This window comes from Lolium perenne, chromosome 5 (genome assembly GCF_019359855.2).
Source record: "Lolium perenne isolate Kyuss_39 chromosome 5, Kyuss_2.0, whole genome shotgun sequence".
Lineage (NCBI taxonomy): Eukaryota > Viridiplantae > Streptophyta > Magnoliopsida > Poales > Poaceae > Lolium > Lolium perenne.
The window spans coordinates 262107298-262127989 of record NC_067248.2 but is presented as its reverse complement, the minus strand read 5'-3'; the positions used below and the strand labels follow the sequence as shown (position 1 = coordinate 262127989).

At 41.0% G+C, this 20692-nt stretch overlaps 1 protein-coding gene across 1 annotated transcript; it reads right to left on the bottom strand.

The window, feature by feature from the left end:
• Window positions 1-6689: 6689 nt before the first annotated feature.
• On the bottom strand, window positions 6690-11838 carry LOC139831840 (uncharacterized). Its single transcript, XM_071821187.1, has 3 exons — window positions 9134-11838; window positions 7685-8981; window positions 6690-7619 (listed from the first exon to the last, which is right to left on the bottom strand). The coding sequence occupies exons 1-3, from the start codon at window positions 11836-11838 to the stop codon at window positions 6690-6692; spliced, it is 4932 nt and encodes a 1643-aa protein (XP_071677288.1).
• Between the last annotated feature and the right edge of the window lie 8854 nt (window positions 11839-20692).

The window sequence follows — 20692 nt, the reverse complement described above, 5'->3', positions numbered from 1 at the left end:
GCCCCATGTCAAATTTCTCTCCACGGCATAGCTTCAAATACAAAACAACATTCTTCTCTAAATACACCAGAGCACTATCTTCTCCCTTGGCAATCCGTAATTGAAGACCTTTTCTTTTCTTTTCAGATACAAATAATAACAAATTCTAAATGTTGTAATCATGTACACAATGTACACTAAAAGTGAGTAAGGAATCATACACTACATTGCACCAACCCGCCTTTTATCATTAATAGACCTCTAAAGATGAGTACGAAGCCTCTATTATTTCAAGTCTTGTGATGGGTCTCGCCCAATTGCGCGCGTGCGGGACGGAAGAAGCGACCGCTAGACGAAGCGACGACGGACGATGGTCAGGATTGACGACGCAACACTCATGTCCTTTTTAATTAGTACTAGTTGAATGCTCGTGCGTTGCACGGAATCCAACTTAATTCATGCTTTCTATGTACAAATATTAGAATAATAAACACTGTTTGACCTTTTTCCCATAAGTGTCTTAAATTCATCTATTTCACAGTTGAGCCACCATTGTGCTTAGTACTCTCCCCATTCTAACAGCACATCACTGTACTTTGTAATCAACTGAATCACCATTGCAAGCCTGCGTTTTCTCCAACTCTCGCAAATCATTGTGGTTGTTCCCATAGCCTATGATTTTAGATAGATCGCATACGACTCCTCCATTCACTATTATGAAATGTTTTAGTCTTTGTCAAGATACATGTATTTAGTCATGTTTCTAGTCCACATTGAAATATCTAAAATATTTTATAATAGTCAACGGAGGGAGTAGCAATTATCAAGAGACTTGCAATTATTCTCATAGCCCATGACTTTACAGATATTGTAGCAATGATCCAACGAAATAAGAAACTTGCACCATAACATGTCATTATGCAAAAAAACTATATAGAATTCATATGCCTGCCTTATTCTGTACTGCAATACTTCTACCAACCAAACTGATAGATGGTGTTTGCCACACTCTTACTTTGTGCCAAACCGAGTAGACACATTATAATTGGTTAAATGTGCAATATATTGTTAGTTGTACCTCCACTTGGCATAATAACAATAAAAAATTGTGCTAAAACACAACCAAGGCCCAGAGTAACTTTCACAGGTTGAATGGAGTCAATGACAAAGTAATCCACCGTCATCATGAGCTAATAAATATTTCCCTATTATGACCGGACTAACAAAAACATAACAAAAAGGTGAAGAAAGTGCAAAACTAATATCTGAAAATTGATAAGATAAAAGCAGAAGAAAACTACGATAGTGATTTACTTCTGTCAGTTCATTCCTGTACCAACCCGTCGCATCCACTCTCTGATGGGCTCCACCTATCATCTTTGTGTTCACTCTACTCTACGGCCGCCTGTGCCTCTAGCACCCTTCCATTCTAGCGATATCTCTGATGTTGGTGCCACGCCTAGCTTAAAGAAAAGAACATAAAGATATTTCAGCACTAACATGCAAATATTATTGCTTTGTAGAATTGCAACATGATGATATCATTCCAATTTTTGTAGGTTACAATGTAAAACCATCATGCTAAACATGAAAAGAACATGCCAGGCACAAACACGATGAAAAAAAATCCAACTAAAATAGAGGTGTTTCATGAATATCACATTGATGCAATAATGAGCAATACAATGGGAAAGTTAAGACACATCTCTAGTGTAAATCACACTTGCATCTTAGTAAGATATACTCTTATACCTTTCGAGCTTCCTCATATACAACTCAAGCACTTTGCCATTCAGGACTGAGATGAGTCAAAACAATTGACAAGGTTATTTTACCAATCACTAAAAGTAACATCAATCAGGCGAAAGACGTTTGATTATTTAGGATCTTATGTGTGGCCTAAAGGAATATCAGTGGTAATCATGCAAGTAAATTAGATCTAGATATCTCGCAGTGATCAAGCTATAATTATATCTCACAGTGATCTAGATATCTAGATATCTCGCAGTGGTCGCAGTAAATTATATCAAACTGATGACTAAGTCCGGCGATCCAGTATTCTGATTTCCTACCAAATCACGCCTTTTCTTTTCTTGAGATCCCATAATCACTTAATCTCGAACAACATTAATTATCAAAAAAAGCCAGTTCCTCACAAAGAAGAAACAGCGGCCAAACCATTCGTTCCAAGACCCAGAAACGTAAAGAGAATGCAGTGAACGTATGTTGTTGTGCCATAAGAAATAGCTTATTTGCTTCACAAGAGGCAAATTTATACTGTTCAACCAAAGTACAAAGCATGGTCTTCATTATCTTAACAGCGAGGTACAACAATCACATGCATAGCTCAACCAGATGACACTAACTTTGGACATGTATATGAGATGGTTGACAGAAATACTAACTCAAACGAACAATAAAGATGAGCAGTTTTGCATTCAGAAACCAATCATTAGCTCTATGTCCACGTGCATTCCTTGCTTGAATTCTTTTCAGAGAAAACACAGTTTAAGATCATCTGTTCTAACATATTTGTCCACCACAACTTACAATTTGCTAGCTGCAAAAATCCACGTTGATCAAATTGTCTTGAATCCTCAAGTTTTATTGACACTCCAAATGACAACCGTGGGGAATACTGGAAGTTTGTCATATATTCAAGTACGGGCACAAACATGATGAAAAAAAATCCAACTAAAATAGAGGTGTTTCATGAATATCACATTGATGCAATAATGAGCAATACAATGGGAAAGTTAAGACACATCTCTAGTGTAAATCACACTTGCAGTCTTAGTAAGATATATTCTTATACCTTTCGAGCTTCCTCATATACAACTCAAGCACTTTGCCATTCAGGACTGAGATGAGTCAAAACAATTGACAAGGTTATTTTACCAATCACTAAAAGTAACATCAATCAGGCGAAAGACGTTTGATTATTTAGGATCTTATGTGTGGCCTAAAGGAATATCAGTGGTAATCATGCAAGTAAATTAGATCTAGATATCTCGCAGTGATCAAGCTATAATTATATCTCACAGTGATCTAGATATCTAGATATCTCGCAGTGGTCGCAGTAAATTATATCAAACTGATGACTAAGTCCGGCGCTCCAGTATTCTGATTTCCTACCAAATCACGCCTTTTCTTTTCTTGAGATCCCATAATCACTTAATCTCGAACAACATTAATTATCAAAAAAAGCCAGTTCCTCACAAAGAAGAAACAGCGGCCAAACCATTCGTTCCAAGACCCAGAAACGTAAAGAGAATGCAGTGAACGTATGTTGTTGTGCCATAAGAAATAGCTTATTTGCTTCACAAGAGGCAAATTTATACTGTTCAACCAAAGTACAAAGCATGGTCTTCATTATCTTAACAGCGAGGTACAACAATCACATGAATAGCTCAACCAGATGACACTAACTTTGGACATGTATATGAGATGGTTGACAGAAATACTAACTCAAACGAACAATAAAGATGAGCAGTTTTGCATTCAGAAACCAATCATTAGCTCTATGTCCACGTGCATTCCTTGCTTGAATTCTTTTCAGAGAAAACACAGTTTAAGATCATCTGTTCTAACATATTTGTCCACCACAACTTACAATTTGCTAGCTGCAAAAATCCACGTTGATCAAATTGTCTTGAATCCTCAAGTTTTATTGACACTCCAAATGACAACCATGGGGAATACTGGAAGTTTGTCATATATTCAAGTACGGGTGATTGCAACGAAATTCTAAGATTGTCCCCTTTGAACGAAGTAGCATCTTGTTGGCTGATGCAGAGGAGTACTATGTGCCTCTAGTCATACCAGCATGCAAATCTCAAGATTAAACAGTAGTGAATCCTACCTAATTATAATAAGTGACATTTTAAATTTTAGGTGGAATTTATAAGCAACAACAAGAAGTCTAACAATGGCAATACAATAAATTTCTAGACAACTCATGCCACCTTACCGGCTTTTCCCCTGTCTTTTATGATTTTACAAAAATAATTGCCCATCATGGTGAAAAGATATATACATATATCTTTGGTTCAAATCCTCGGGAAAATCTTCCATCCAAAGGAAACCACAAGTCGCCCAATTCTATCAAATTGTATTTCCCAACATTTACTCGTGTACGGCCCATAGTCGTCTTTTCTCAGAGTTTAGGTTGATGCAAATGTCAATGAGAAAAGCGTTTGTTCTATCCAAATTTAAAAATGTTGAAAATAAAATGTGCTAGGTTGATTGTTAGGACCTGAAAAAATATTCATGAGACAAAAGCAGTCCCTGATAACAAAGATAGAAGAGAATGTTATCTAGTGTTACAAAGGAACTATGTAAACTTCTCATTGCTAGAGCTGTGCAAATTGTGTTCGACATGCTTTATCCAGTGTGGCTGGTGTAGGAACTTATTTTGAATTCTCTTAATCCCTCATAACAATCTTTAACTCACTCCCTCTAATCTAGAAAGCGCAACCAGTTTAAAAAGAATACGAATATGCAGACTGAATTTATCTGCAACGCAACAGCCCTGTAATAGCATCTATGGCTAGTTGGCAACCACACAACAACCAACCAACCACGGCACCACAGAATCTTCAATCCTTCATGGATAGATAGCATAGTAACCAGGAGCTAGCTGTTCGGGTCATTGTCCTGATAAGAAACATTTAGCTTTAGCTCATAAACTCTTGGTCTTAACCCATTGGTAAATATCTGCAAACAAAACCTCATCAGGCTCGCTTGACATAAGAATTAGCTAAAAAACTGAATTGGGCTTATCAAACCCACAGAAAAGAACGGTAAATTCACTCTACGTACCAATTGCATCCTGCGAAGGTAGGTTCACAGTTTCCCACCAAAGCATGAATTCTCGAGACTGATTTCTATGTCAACGAAAGCATGTCTAATCTCTCACTTCCACGTTGGTCAAACGCCAATATCGTTAGTGCATCCATGAAGCATGAGAAAATTATTCTCCGGTGTTTAGAAGACCATACCATCTCTACACTAATTGGAAGAGCAAGTCATGTGCAAATTAAGAACCACGAAGATCCAGGTCGCCGAGGTCATACAGGCGTACAGGCCACAGCGTTTCCTTTGCCCGATCAGGGAGGGCGTTAGATCCCTCGAGGTTGGTCGGCCGTGGTGAGGTGGACTGCCGTGGAGTGGTGCGATATAGGAGGTGGGCGTCGCGTCGACGACGGCCATGGGGGCCTCCCACAAGAAGCCATCCTGAGCGCTGCTCCTCTCGTCCACGATGGCGATGGGGCTCTACCACAAGCGGCCATCCCGAGCGCTGCTCCTCTCCGGCGACATCCCGCAGGACCTTCTCAAGGCATCAGCAGAGGTTAACAACGGCAACAACAGCTTGCCGAGGAACTCATTTAGGAGATGGAGAGGCCAGTGCGGTGGTGGAGTCGCCGTGGCGATCTAGATCTAGCGGCGTGGAGAGTGGCGCGCTGGTGGTGACGGTGTCAGCGTCGCATGGGGCGAGGAGGCCGGGCGTTTTTGATCTGGCGAGATGGGGAGCGTTGTGGGGAAGAGGAGAAGATGGTTGGATGAAAAAAAAACGCTCGGGCGAGGGAGGTGGGCGAAGCGGACGACGGACCAGGTATAACTACTATACTATTTGGGAACCAACATCTGTTTTGTCATAATTTTGAGATATATTTCTGAATTACTATGGTGTTGACACGTATGTGCTTGGTAGTTTCATTTCCGCAGTTATAATCCTGTGTGGCTATTTGGTGCTTTATAGGATTTTTACATAGGCTGGAGAACACATATGCAGTTTTTTCTGGGCTCCTTCAGCGTGGCTGTAGCATCGTTACATGGTCAAAGCGGTGCGACCAGCCGCATAACGCTTCACTGGTCCCGACTCCCGAGCCGACCAATTCTCCAACCTCATTCCCCAATCCCCACCTCTCCCATCAATTCTCTCTCTCCGGACCTGCTCCCCACGCCGGCCACATCCGGAGCCACCGCCGTCTGGCTTAGTCATCGGGGAAGATGGTGCCGATCTAGCCGTCGCCTGACATCGGGAGGGAGTTAGGTGGTGGCGCCGTCGTCGGCATGGAGGCGGGACGGCGAGCGGGGAGCAAAGAGGACGTGACGTCCATGTCGACCACGGGTATGGAGATCACCAGCGCCGGCACGTGGAGGACGCAGTCGATTCCGCCATGCCGCCGCCGCCGAGCTTGACGAGGAGGCGCGACGTGAGGAGGTTTGCACAAGGCCACCATCGTCACCCTCTGATGGATCCTGGCCGCCTCGGCATATCCTCCGCGAGTTGAGCACTCCGGCCATGGCGCCATGTCATGGTCCTCGAGGGGAGATTAGCTACTAGGATCTAATTCATCTAGATGCAGGTAAATAAAGCAGGGAAAACTAGGAAGAACAAGGTAAATAGGAAATAGGGTTTTGGTTTTGTTATTCGTCGAGCCCCCCAGCCTCCCACTCTCCGGTCTTATAACGATGACCGCGAGCCTCGACAATAAATGTAATTAAGACAACCCACGCGATTGTTAACACTAATCCCTATTACAGAGAGAATATGCGAGGGAATCTTGCTATTTGCGGTAACTTTGAATCTGGACCGTTGGATCACAAATGGACGGCTTCTGTTGATCTCGAGCGTCAGGCTTGATCAGGTACTAGGATAGATACTGGGCAAGATCCTGACAATACCGGCCGCTCGAGGCAAGACTTCAAGGCTTGAATGAAGGAAAAACAGCTTGAATGAACTTGACGTCCTCCCATGTTGCTTCTGCTTCCTCGAGGTTCTCCCAGTGAATGAGCCATTGGTCCACAGCAATGTCATAATCGCCAGCTGATCGAGGAATTTGACGCCTTTGGAGAACTCTGGAAGGGGCAGTTTTGATCTTACCTTCAGGTGTCAGGACTGGCAGCCGTGGATTAGGAACTGCATTTGGGCCCAAATGCTTCTTCAGTTGATTGACATGAAAGACATCGTGCAATTTTGTGTCCTCTGGTAACTGCAACTTATAAGCAACAGTGCCCACTTTCTGGATTACTCTGAATGGCCCATAAAATTTTGATGTTAACTTGAGAGAGTTTCGCAATCCCAATGCCGCTTCTCTATATGGCTGCATCTTCAGATAGACCAGATCTCCCACATCGAATTTTCTTTCTGTCCTCTTTGCATCAGCAAACTTCTTCATTCTGTGTTGAGCTTGTTGCAGATTGGCTTGCAATGCTTTGACAGCTAGCTCCTGATCCTGCAAAGTCACCTCAGCCTCCTGGGAGACATTGCAGGGTATAGCAATTTCTCCAAGCTGTGGAGGTTTGTACCCATACAATGCTTCAAATGGGGATTTCTTAATGGCTGAGTGGTATGATGTGTTGTACCACCACTCTGCTGCAGGTAACCATGCTATCCATTTCTTTGGTTCCCTGAAAGTCATGCTACGCAAGTAGTGTTCCAAACATTGATTTACCCTCTCCGTTTGTCCATCTGATTCAGGGTGGTAAGCAGTGCTATAGTGCAGCTGTACTTTGAGAGCAGAGAACACTTCTTTCCACAGCTTGCTAGTGAATATGGTGTCTCGATCACTGACAATAACTCTAGGCATGCCATGGAGTTTATGAATATTATCCATGAATACTTGAGAAACTTGCTGTGCAGTGAATGGGTGAGAGAGAGGTAAAAATGTGCATATTTAGTAAGTCTGTCTACAACTACCAATATCACATCTTTACCCTTAGCTTTTGGCAACCCCTCCACAAAATCCATACTGATTTCAGTCCACTTTTCCTCTGGAATATTCAATGGCTGCAGTAATCCTGGATAAGACACATGTTCAGTCTTTGAAATTTGGCAAATTGGACAGTGAGCCACCTTTGTACTGACAAATTGTTTCATGTGAGGCCAATAGAAGGATTGCTTCAACCTGTGTAATGTCACCTTCTGACCAGAGTGTCCTCCCATTGGGGAATTATGGAATGCATCAAACAGGGTGGTGCAAAGAGCAGAGTTCTGTCCCACCACAATTCTATTTTTGTACCTGAGAAGTCCTGAGGCCAGAGAATAGTTTGGATGGCTCATTGGATCAATTGCCAATTCCTGCAACTTCTTGGTGCAAGCCTCATCAGTAGCATAAGAAGTAATCACTTCTTCCATCCATTTAGGGATTACTGTTGTAATTGCCAAGCACTCCTCTGAAGAATGGTGGTCCACTTTCCTGGATAATGCATCTGCAACAGTGTTATCACTTCCTTTCTTGTACTCAATGGAGTAGTCATATTCCAGCAGTTTCAACATAAGCTTGTGTTGGACACCCTCCAATAATCTTTGGCTTGTGAGGAATTTGAGGCTCTGCTGGTCTGTTCTAATGACCAATTTGTTGCCCACTAAATAATGCCTCCACTTCTTTAGTGCCTCTAGAATAGCTGCTGCTTCCTTTTCATAGATGGACTGGGCTTGAGATTTAATTCCCAGGGTCTTACTGAAGAAGGCTAAGGGTTGTCCTTTCTGCATGAGCACTGCTCCTAGGCCTACTCCAGATGCATCTGTCTCGAGAACAAATGGGAGAGTAAAATCTGGAAGAGCTAGTACAGGTGGTGTGGTCATAATTACCTTCAATTGCTGGAATGCTTCTTCTTGCTCTTGGCCCCAATGAAAGGCATTTTTCTTTAGTACCTCATGCAGTGGTCGACATATAGAAGCATATCCTTTCACAAAGCGGCGGTAATAGCCAGTTAATCCCAAAAATCCTCTAAGTTGAGTGACTGTTGTAGGAGTCTTCCATTGGATAATATCCTTGATTTTACTGGGATCAGTAGCAACACCCTTAGCTGAAATAATATGCCCCAAGTATTCCACTTGTTCAGCAGCAAATGTGCACTTGGAGTATTTGGCCTTCAGCTGGTGAGTTCTTAAGATCTGTAAGGCTATCTGCAAGTGTCTTCCATGCTCTTCCATATTCTTGCTATAAACCAATATATCATCAAAGAATACCATATGAATTTCCTTAGGAAAGCTGCAAAGATAGTATTCATCAATTCCTGGAAAGTTGCAGGGGCATTTGTGAGGCCAAAAGGCATCACCAAATATTCATAGTGGCCTGAGTGTGTTCTGAATGCAGTTTTCTCAATATCTGTCTCATGCATTCGAATTTGGTGATAGCCAGACCTTAGATCCAATTTAGAGAATATAGTTGCTCCTGTCAATTCATCCAAGAGATCTTCAATCACAGGAATTGGGTATTTGTTCTTGATAGTTAAATCATTTAACTGTCTGAAGTCAGTGCAAAGTCTGAATGTTTTATCTTTCTTTGCCACTGCCAATGCTGGTGAGGAATAAGGGCTAGAACTGTGTCTGATTTCCTTATTATGTAGCAGTTCTTGGACCAAGTCCTCCACTACATTCTTTTGTCTATGTGGGATCCTGTAGGGTCTGATATTTGGAGGATTTGATCCCTCCTTCAACACAATTCTGTGGTCACAGTCCCTTTTTGGAGGTAGTCCTTTTGGTATCTGGAACACATCCTCAAATTGATGGAGTATTTTCTGGATGCTTGGTGGTAGTGGTACTGATGACTGTAAGAGTTGTGTTGGTTGCTTTGTCTTGTCATTGACCAAGTACAACTGAATTAAGTATCCTGCATTCCCTTTGTTCAGCAGCTTGGAGCACCTCTTGGCAGATATACACTTGGTATTTTGCCCTTGTGTATGATCCACAAATGTATAGATTTCCTCATTCTTAGTCAAAGACAAAGTTCTGGCAACCCAATCAAATGTTGTAGGGTTATAGTTCTTGAGCCATGAGACTCCCAACACTAAATCATATCCTTTTAGTGGCAATACCCTAAAGTCACTGTTGAACTGAATTTTCTGTATAGAAAAGGGGCAATTTGACACCACTGCTGCTGAAGTTAGAGTCCCTCCTCCAGCTACTACCACCTTTCTGGCTTCAGTATTCCTCATTGGGAGATTTAGTTTGACTGCAAAGTCATGATCAATAAATGTGTTGGAGCTGCCTGAATCTACCAAAGCCACTGCTTGTCTTCCCCCAATAATTACTGGTAGAGAGATAGTCTCATCACCATTCTGGCCTTCCAATGCTGCTATGGATATGGACATTAACTTGTCCTTCTGTGGTGGGTTCTCCTGAGGCATTTGCTGTGGCAGTTGCTCCTGTTGTGGTACATGTACATCTTCTAGTTCTTCCACTTCCTCATCAGAGTGTCCCTGTAACTGTATAGCATGCAGAAGATTTTTGATTTCATTACATTTGTGGCCATAGTGGCAATTTTCTGGACAATACCAACATTTTCCTTTTTCTCTTGTCTTGTCCTGGATGGGTTTAGCCCTGTTGTCCCTGGCTCCACTATTTCTGTTAGCAGGGAAAGTTGTCACAGGTTTTGCACTTGTTGCAGTTTTCTTATTATTGCACAAGTATGATAATTCCTGCTTCCTAGCAAACCAATAAGCACTCCTTAGTGTTGCTGGTTGATGGCACTGAGTGTCATGCTTTATAGTGTCCTTCAATCCACTAATAAAACGCAAGAGAAAGAAGCTCTCAGGCAGATAAGGGTGATCTTGCTTCATAAGAGTCATCCAATCCTCAAACTGATCAATATAATGGTCCACTGAGGAGGTTTGCTTCAATTGCTGACATAACTCCATTGATTCTTCAGCTCCAGGGCAAGGAAATCGCTCACAAATCATTTCACAAAATTTGTTCCAACTCAACTGATGAATTTCTGGTCTTGCACTGTTAAGCCATGTTTTGGCCTTGCCTCTGACATGTGCATTTGCCCACTTGACTTTATTTTCTGTGGTGATACCAGCAAGGGTGAAAACACTCTCACATTCCTGTATCCAAATGGCAGCATTCTCTCCAGAAAAAATGGGCAATTCAATACTGGGAGGTCGAATATGAGGCTCCACCTGGTGTTGCTGAATATTTTGCTGTCTGGTTTCAGTTGGATAGGTAATACTCCTTCTAGCATTGCCTGCTGTGTTAGGGCGTTGCTGCTCATTACCACTGCTACCTGCCTGTGTCTCTGGCTGCTGACAACACTGCACTGCTTGCTGGGGCAACACTGTGGGTTGTGGTGGTGCATAGGAATATTGTGGTGGTGGGTATATGGGTGGGAAATTTGGAACAAAGGTCTGGTTTTGTGGGAAGTATGATGGTTGGGAAAATTGGTAGCTGCTGTGTGGGTTGTTGTATTGGGCTGTTGGTGAATGTGGCTGGTAAAGGTGTGGCTGGTGGTGGTATTGGTTTGGGTGTGTGTATGGGTTTGTGTTGTAGTATATCTGAGCTTGATCTTGGTGCTGGTTTGGCTCTGGCATGGTGTTTGAAGGGAAAGGCACGGGCTTTTGTGACGTATACTGCGGGGTAGCAACTCGCAAGCTGTTGCCTTGGGTCATAGGAACAAAGCATGGTTGGGGAAGTTGGCTTGGGTGTGGTTGAGATAGAGGCGGTGGGTTGGAGTATGGAGGATGATGGTTATGGTGAGATGAACTTGCCTGCTCCGATGGTGTCTGACCCTCCATGATTGGACTGAGATGTACGTTCCCAAGCTGTGGAGGTGTATGCAGCCCACCTAGATCCTGTCTCATCTGACTCCTTGCAGCTGCAGATCCGGGCTGATTCATGCCCAGAGTTAACTGTGTAACCATGTCAGTGAGTTTAGCTAAATTACCTTGTATCAGATCCACTGACTCCTCCTGCCGCTCAAGTTTCTTGTTGATGTTGAGGACCTCCCTTGGAAGGCGAGATCCAATCTCCTCCTCGGCCGCCGCTTGCGCCTGTGCCGCTTCCAAGATCGCTGCTTCTTCTGCCTCCCGCTCCATCCGCTCCTGTGAGCGCGTGCGGATGATAGACATGGTGTTTGGCGAAAAGGTGGATGCTTCAGATCAAGATCTGCACAGATCGGGAAAGATAGTATAGGCCCTGGGGGAAATTTTTTTTGGCCGGAGGAACGATGCTCGTGATACCAATTGTCATGGTCCTCGAGGGGAGATTAGCTACTAGGATCTAATTCATCTAGATGCAGGTAAATAAAGCAGGGAAAACTAGGAAGAACAAGGTAAATAGGAAATAGGGTTTTGGTTTTGTTATTCGTCGAGCCCCCCAGCCTCCCACTCTCCGGTCTTATAACGATGACCGCGAGCCTCGACAATAAACGTAATTAAGACAACCCACGCGATTGTTAACACTAATCCCTATTACAGAGAGAATATGCGAGGGAATCTTGCTATTTGCGGTAACTTTGAATCTGGACCGTTGGATCACAAATGGATGGCTTCTGTTGATCTCGAGCGTCAGGCTTGATCAGGTACTAGGATAGATACTGGGCAAGATCCTGACACGCCATCTCGATGGCGGCTCTCCTATAGGTGTGTACCCCCTCTCTCTCCCCTAAGATACTCCAGGCCGGCAAGATCCTCCAGGCCGCTCTTCTATGGCCGGCGGCCATGGTGAGAGTCAGTTCCTGCTCGGTATAGCGGCCATCGACGAGGTGCTCTGGCTCCCCCAATCATTCTCCACTTATGCAATCCCTCTCGAAGCTTTCATGGTGACTGCTCCTCCGTCCCGTCAGCCAGATTGTTTTCTCTCCTTCACCGCTGGAGCGCGAAGGAGGTGGCGCGCGCTGTGAGGTTGCGGTGATGGTGAGCTCGACGTGCGGAACCCTCTGCGTTGAGGCCCCATGTCTTCTCCAGGACCGGCCTCCACGCCTCCCCAGCCATTCCCCTACAGGTTATCTGCACGATTGTCCCCAAGCTCTTCAGATCTGGTCGTTTTTTCTTAGCTCTTTGCATCTTTGGGAGACCACTTAATCTTTGCTCATATTCACATGGTTGCCTCTTGTGTGCAGGAAGTTGCTTCAATTCATCAGTCGGCACTGTCCTTTGCATTGTTGTTGTGATCAGGGTTCTGCTGCTCACTAGCAACTAAGGTTTGGATAAGCTTAGTTTGTCTAACCAGTTCTTCTTGTATTCTTGCAACTTAATTTTTCCCTTCCTTGATTACCCAAATCTTTTTGTTGTGGACCGGAAATAACTACGTACTCTTTATCTTCTTGCCCATGCTTCTATTTGTATATATATGTTGTCATCTTGTATAAGTAAACCATCACTTAATTACTGCAATTTCCTTATTCTTTCGAGGCATTAGAGGTAAACATAATTAGTTTGTAATATCCTATCCTTCCGGTGACGAATACTGAACTTCTTCTGACTGTGGACTCAAAACTATTTAGATTTCTCTTTCTTTTTGATAAATATTTGATTTTCTATGTTCCTTCCTTTTTATCTGATTATGCTAAGAAAATAATGAGTAAATTAATAATAAATGGAGAATAGGTACCGCGGTCATTTTACTCTGCATCGATAAGGATAGTTAATTGTATTTTACAACCTATTTATTGCTGTTGGCTCTTCTGTCATGTAAATTGATTTTATTTGGAAATATGAAGCTGTGTATCTACAGTAATTATGTTTGAACAATCTGATTGTGTAGTTCACGTTTTTGTGGTAGTACTTGACAGCTATAGATTCAGCATGATTATCTTTTGTAATCTCACTTCTTTTGCTGGTCAAGAACAGGGTTCATCCTCATCTATCTTGTCATTGGTCTTCCTCCCTTACCTAGATCGTGGGAGCTGTACCTTCACGGCTAGAGTATGGCGTCAAGATCAGTGACCTCGCCTTCTCCACACCACCATAGGTATGCTATTTCCTTACCAGCACTATTTTTCTCTCCTATTGTGGTGTATGATAAATCGATGGCTTAGGATTCACGTTGATAAGTTGTCATCTCTACTTATACTAATTTTGCTTAAACTAATTGTTTTCATGGTCTAGGATGATCCAGAGCTCCCGTTGGATTCTAAAGGTGTATTTTCCTCTGCCATGCGTTCCCTATTTATGCTTTATGTGATCACCTGGCCGACAACTGTACGTCTTAGTGCGATACTATTCAGATGTAAGTGCAATAGTCTATGATGTTTGAATCAAATTTTGAAGTTGTGATAACACAACCCAGCTTAATTTGTATCTGAGTGTATTAAATCAGATTGAAATAAACTTACTTCTGAGGAAAGGAGCAAATGGTTTTCTTACTCTGAAAAAGAGGAAACATTCTTTGTCCATTATGTTCTGTTGTCAGATCTTTTGCCCATGCTACTTATTTATTAAAACAGTCCTACTAATCCGAAAGCAAGACGGCTGCTTTTTGTGTGCTCAACATTTTTTCTTTGTATGCTTACACGCTTACTGGTTTTGTGATTGTTCCCCATATAATACTTTACCTCTTAGATCATTAGTATTTTGCTTAAATCCCTTGGAAGAATAAGCGGATGAAAAGTTTAAAGGAACTGTAGGTTATTTAGAGCATAATCTCTATGGTCAGGTGTATGGTCAAAAGAGCTTTTAGACTTTTCATAGCTTCAATGAAATTATTTGTATGATCTTTGTGTGATACTTTTTTGTCTTCCAGATTATGCTATTATAATAAGAAACTGTATTTTTCTTATAATAGCTCGATGGTTCAGAGATGTTAGTTTTATTTTGATGCCTTCTTGTTTCTGCTATTTTGATCTATCTCTTATCTTTGAAGTTATTCGTTTTTTTAATTGTGTCCTTTCAAGTCCTAATTCAAGATCTTGATGCCATCCATGTGTTAACTACCTCTATTTTTGTGTGTTTTTATTTTGCATCAGAGATAACGATGATAAATTGACGCCTGTAGCTATTGACCCACTCTCATGTAGTTAGTTTCTCTCTTCCCCCTCTAATATTGGTTGTCATCATTTCAGTTCGAGAATTTTGTGATGTTCAATATAAACTCAATATTATAATTCTTCATCTTGGTTATTCCAAGTATGTAATTGTTCATGTTACCCTATTAGAATACATATTTTCATTTCATGTAACTGCTCTGAACTGACTAATTCAGTGTTTCTGTGATATTCTGAACATATATATTTAGATTTAACTGTAGTAGAGGATATCAACCAACCAGTAACCGTGTATCTGAAGGTAGTTTTGGTGCATATATATAATAGAACCATTCGCATGCATCCCTGGTTAACATGGGGGCTGATGGTTATGAAAACTGTTAGGTCATCCGGACTCTGAATTTCATGTTAGAAAATATGGTTACCCTTCGAACAAGAAATTATGTGGTTTACATTTTCTCCATAGTTCAACTGCTTGGAAAATTATGTGGTCTATGTTAGATCATGTGTTTCAGCTCTGGATTGTGCATGCTTTGTTTAACTGAACTTTATGTCCTTTCCACTGACGTGATCCCCTGCTGGGTCATATTCATAGGAAACATCATTGATAGTCTGCTAATATAGTGAGTAGTGTTATCTGCAACAATTTATTACCATTCCCATTTTCAATGAAAAAAATGGAAGTTTAAGTTCACAATACTTCTTTAGTTCTGAAATTTTGGGTTGACAGTGTGTCAACAATAACTAGAGAAAATTATCTACTGAGTATTTTGGGTGGTATTATATGTGCTATTGCTAAGTCTTGATTCTGAAATCCATGTGCCCGAATATCAACTTAGAGTGGATTGGCTAAATATTTATCGAACATGTGTGTGCCCTCAGGCGAACGGCGGGGGGCACGTGGCTACATGCTCCAGTCTATCCTTCATGTACGTCGCCGACTCTGTAATGAAGGCAGCCATCTTCAGCAACAATGAATGCAAGAAAGAAACCGGCCGCGTCCTGTGAACAATGCTATCGAATCAACAAACTTTCGATCCTTTTAGTCATCAACAAGCTATTCGCCCTTGCCTTCTAAATTTTGTTCTTTTGTTGTGAACCAATGCAACTATCTATCTTTTCTATTACAACTAGAACTTCAACTATGCCAGCCAGGCCGTTTTGGTTGATGAGGTTCATTATACGAATTATCGGCTATGTACTTCCATAATAGTGTCACTTGATCTTTGATCTTGCACTGACTATAATAAGCACACAAACAGCAGTCTCGATAGTAATGTACATTCTTCACCAATTTTAAACCATAAGCAAGTCGTACTAGAATCAATCTAAGTGACATATTCATGTCATCTCACATCTTCTCCATCTGCTAGCCATGGCCCAGGCAAAAAAATAGCCCATATCTAATTGCAAAAGGAGACTCATCACTTGGCTATGGTAAGCCAGACTACTCTTCTTATGGCATCGGGAAACCATCTATATTTAAACACCTGGTGACCAATTGAAGGGATCAATATCTGTGAAAGGATTATAAATCCTGGAACAGATGGTAATGTCTATATTTCAATCCCATTGTGAATCGCATGTCATCAAAAGATGAGGCACATCTTACGATAAAAATGTCAGGTTTATGTGAAATAGGAACCACTGTAGAAAATGAGAAGTTCCTGGAGCCTAAATATGAAATAGCAATCAATGTTTGTATTTTTTCCAACAATCCATGAGATCATTTTTCTTCTCTAAATACAGAAGGTGAATTCAGTGCACATCCTAGGTTGTTGGTACGACATCATGTGCATATCTATAACAATGAATTAAGGGCAATTTGTTTTTGTACTTTTTTCATCAGAAATGGGAGCCTGTTATGATGAGAACATAAATCTATTCCTAAGTCCTAGCTATTCCTTCTCTAGGAATTTGAGAAGGTTTCTCCTATTTGTGGTGAAAGCGAGGCTGGAATAGCTCCCATGGGAAGTTGCAGGAATAGAGGAGGGGAAGCAGAGCAAAGGTAGAACCAGGGTAGGCAAGAAAGAAGGATAAATTAGTAGATCATTATCCCCAACCAAATTTGGTCATCCTCAAGCAACCTAGGTAAATTTATGTCAAAGGGCACAAATAATTGTTCTCTAACTAAAATCTGACTCTTCTTTTTCCCCGTGTCATGATTTTAATTCAGAATGGGGAAATATAAAATTAGAAGGGAAAATAAAATAACCTCAGATTTATGCTATATGGATGAAATTAAGAACTCATTTAGCTACCGTTGTTCTCTGAAAATATAATAAGCATGCTCTGAAATTAAGAATTGATGTGGTGCTCCTGTGTAGTGAAATGCTTGCATGAATAGTTTTGGTTTTGGTGTTTTGAAACTAAACTGAACCCTGGGCTTTGTGGGTTCAGTCATCTCCATGGCTGTTGTTTTCAATGTTGAAGGCAGCAGCGTCTTTGCGGAGGCGGTCGATGAGAATGAGCACGGTTTTGTCCTCCTCAGTGACAGTGTCGTAAGTCGAATCCTCTGCCCTGACCTACACACGGATGGGCGCCTGAGCTGCGGGTGGCCTGGAGGGCTCGCCACCGCCTCACCCCAGTGTCCAAGCGGTGACAATGAAAGATCAGCGTGTTGCTAGGTAGTATTCTGTTATGTATAGCCAGAGGACCACCAAATATACATAAGATTGCACACTAGAATATAATCATCCCTTCTATATTTCTTACTGACACTATTTTATCCAGTAAAGATTTTGACCAGATATAAAGTAGTACTTGTCAGCAGCATAGCTGCACATACTGATGTAGAATCAAATTTGCAGAGCTATACTTTGTTCTTTGACTATATTGTAGACTTGCGCAATGGAGTCATCATGCCGGCTCGACACGTCCACAGTAGAAAAAGCAAGGTAAATTTTGTTTCACTACAATTTATGCCAGGATTATATGAATCTGCTATCTAATGCAGTAGTATGTCATTCGTTTTGGTAACACTAAAAAAGGATAAGTGTGACCAGATTTGTGGTCCATCCACGTCCTGCTTATGTAAGATATTTTTCGGTGATCTGAAAGTATTTCATTTTTTCTGCTTACAAATAGAAAAGAAACAGTAAAAACGACTATCACATATATGTATGTGTTTGATCTACTAAATATATACATCTTAGAATATGGCAGATACAGTAGAATTGGTAGTACTACTAAAGTGCTTGAAGCATTAGGAGCAGAAAACACTTGTTTAAATGGGAACTAGACGATCGGTTCAGCAGAAAGTTTCCTGGTAGCTTATATGCCTAATTGCAACGACTTGTGGCATACCTACATTTTGTATGTAGCAATTATGGTATGCTTCCAATTGATAGTCAGTCTAAGTATCTATTATGATGGAAAATGCATCTGATGTTGCCGACTTAGCTGGAGTATAAACTTGTGTAAGTTAGGCATCGATTTATCTCTACATGGCTCAGTGTTCCTGTTACCATAGAAACATGATAAATTTTGTCAAAATTGAGTATACAACATCCACTATTTCTTGAGGACAGGCACCGATCAATGCACGCTTCTCTTGACTTTCGTTTGTAGTTTGCCGGAATAAGAGAGTGCACTAAGCACCATGTGCCAATGTTACCAGATAGGTTTTTCCTGAGTTAATTATCTTTTGCTGGATCAATATATTCTTTTTGAAATATATTTAGCTCCACTCGGCGATAGCTTGCACATACATTACCTCTCTCACTGATGTGACTTGCACATACAATATATTTTGTCTCTCGGTTGTGAGACCAACCTGTGCAATCTGTCATGACTAATATGAGTGATTAATGGGGAAATATTTCTATGTTGGGTGGTTTAAGACATGCATCAGATAATGTTTCTCAGTGAGGTCTGTTGATGTGATTCTTATCTAGATTCAGGATTTTGTCCAAGATTGCTTCTGAAATCAACTAAATGCAACAACATTTGTCTTCCTTCTGAAAATCATTTGTAAGTTTTGAAGTGTTGTTGTGTACATATTTGTTGAGGAGACTGGCGAGGACAACAGGCCGAGGATAGGAGTTGTTAATTGTATGCTGGAGAAGGCATGGGAGGGAACGGTGACAAGCATTGGTGCTGCGACAACGGGTGTTGTTGTGGTCATTATGTGGTCAATGGCATTGAGCCACAAAGAGCTCATTCCCTTTGGCTCCAGTTGATGTATGTTGATTCCTATATTAATAATTTCTGTTACGAAGAGTGTCTTCTGATGTTACTTAAACCTATTATGATTTTGGGTGTGTACCTGAAGGAAGTGCATGAATATGGTTTTAGGCTTTCAGATTTGGACTTAGAGTAGGATCTTGCATTAATTTTCTACTGTAGTAATTGCAATGATGGGATATCATAAATAATCTTTCAGCCTTCTCACCATAGATATTAAAATCCTACTTTAGCTGGTTGTTTCTTCCCTTCTGCTGCGGTCCAAATAGCTTAGCTAAGTATACCAATTGTTCACTATTCATTTTCAATTTCCTGGGCTTGCTTGCCTCCTGAAACCTGAATTGCTCTGAGATTTGATTGAAAGATTTGGATTTCCCGATGGTCTTTGGTTGGTTATTCAGTATGCTTAGATTTTATTAGTAATGTTGGCGCACCACAAACATTAGCTTTCTATAGTGAAGTGCAACAGTCACAATCTAGCTAAAAAGTTGATATTTATTTTGTATATCTGTGAATACAGGTACTGTACCTATTTGAGTTTTGGTAGTTCGTCTAGATGGAACAATTGGTTTTCATTGTTGTAGATATTTGAGTTTGAGTATATAGTTCTGGTGATGAAAACCCAGTCATTTAGCACTAACAGAAATCACTATCACTCAACCACACAAGACGCGGCGTGCCGCCGCGCCCTTCCTTGCTAGTTAGTCTGACGACAGAACACGTTCTCCTTTTTTAAGTAGTAGAGATATAGTACAGATTAGCAGCAGTACCCATGCATTTAGGCGGCTAGCGTGTTTTATTTTCTTCGAGAATATCTTTTTTGTATTCTTTTATCTCGGCCATGATTTACCATTCGACTTGATAGCATTGATTTTTTCCCTATTTTTCAAATTTGAAAATTGTTTGAATTCTGAAATTCTTCAAATTTTAGAATTCTTCAGATTTTAAAAGGTTCAAATTTTAGAAAAGTAAAAAAGAACAAAAGAAGTTTAGAAACCGAAAAATACCAGACTCACCCTGCAGAAATAGATAAAACCACAAAAAACTGAACCGCTCAAAACAGAAAAAAAAACCAGAAACTCAGCCTGAAGGTTCCAAAACATTCGCAAAACTGAAATAAACCAACACACACTAGAACTTAATGGGTGGCCTGCTTCGGACGAATAGCTACATGCGAGTAGGCGTAAGTGCATCTCCAACGGGCCGAACCATCGCGTTCTAGCGTGTCCGATTTGGTCCGCCGGATAGATGGACTGGCCGCGCACGTTCCAGCGAGGCGGTCCAAATGGATCGATCCATCTGCAGCAACCCATCTACGCTAACCTATCTGTTCAGCAAGTTTGGAGAATAGGGGAAAACCTATACACCGACCAGGTCGGTGGCCCTCCGCACACCCCCTGGTCGGGTATGGGCCAGGCCCAGTTCACTGTCTCTTTTTCGGTTTTCTGTTTCTTTTTTCGTTTTTTATTTTTTTCCTTTTTCTTTTCTGTTTTCTTTTTCTTTTCTGTTTTCTTTCTTCTTTTTGTTCAAACTAAAAAAAATCAAATTTCAAAAATGTTCAAAGTCAAAAAGTGTGCAAATTCGAAAATGTTCAAATTTGAAAATTGTTCAAATTCGAAATTTGTGTAAATTCGAAAATCGTTCAATTTTCGAATTTTTTTCAAATTTAAAAATCGTTCAATTTTCAAATTTTGTTTAAATTCGAAAAACGTTCAATTTCAAAATTTGTTCAAATTCAAAAAATCATTCAATTCCGAAATTTGTTCAAATTCGAAAATTGTTCAATTTCAAAATTTGTTCAAATTCGAAAAATC

Excerpts from the sequence above, each read along its gene's own strand:
- LOC139831840 (XM_071821187.1), bottom strand. The coding sequence starts at position 11,838 with ATGTCTATCATCCGCACGCGCTCACAGGAGCGGATGGAGCGGGAGGCA. Across the intron at positions 8,982-9,133 it reads TTCTCTAAATTGGATCTAAG|CTTTCCTAAGGAAATTCATA; the intron begins GTCTGGCTATCA and ends CTATCTTTGCAG. Across the intron at positions 7,620-7,684 it reads AGGGTAAAGATGTGATATTG|CAAGTTTCTCAAGTATTCAT; the intron begins GTAGTTGTAGAC and ends TTCACTGCACAG.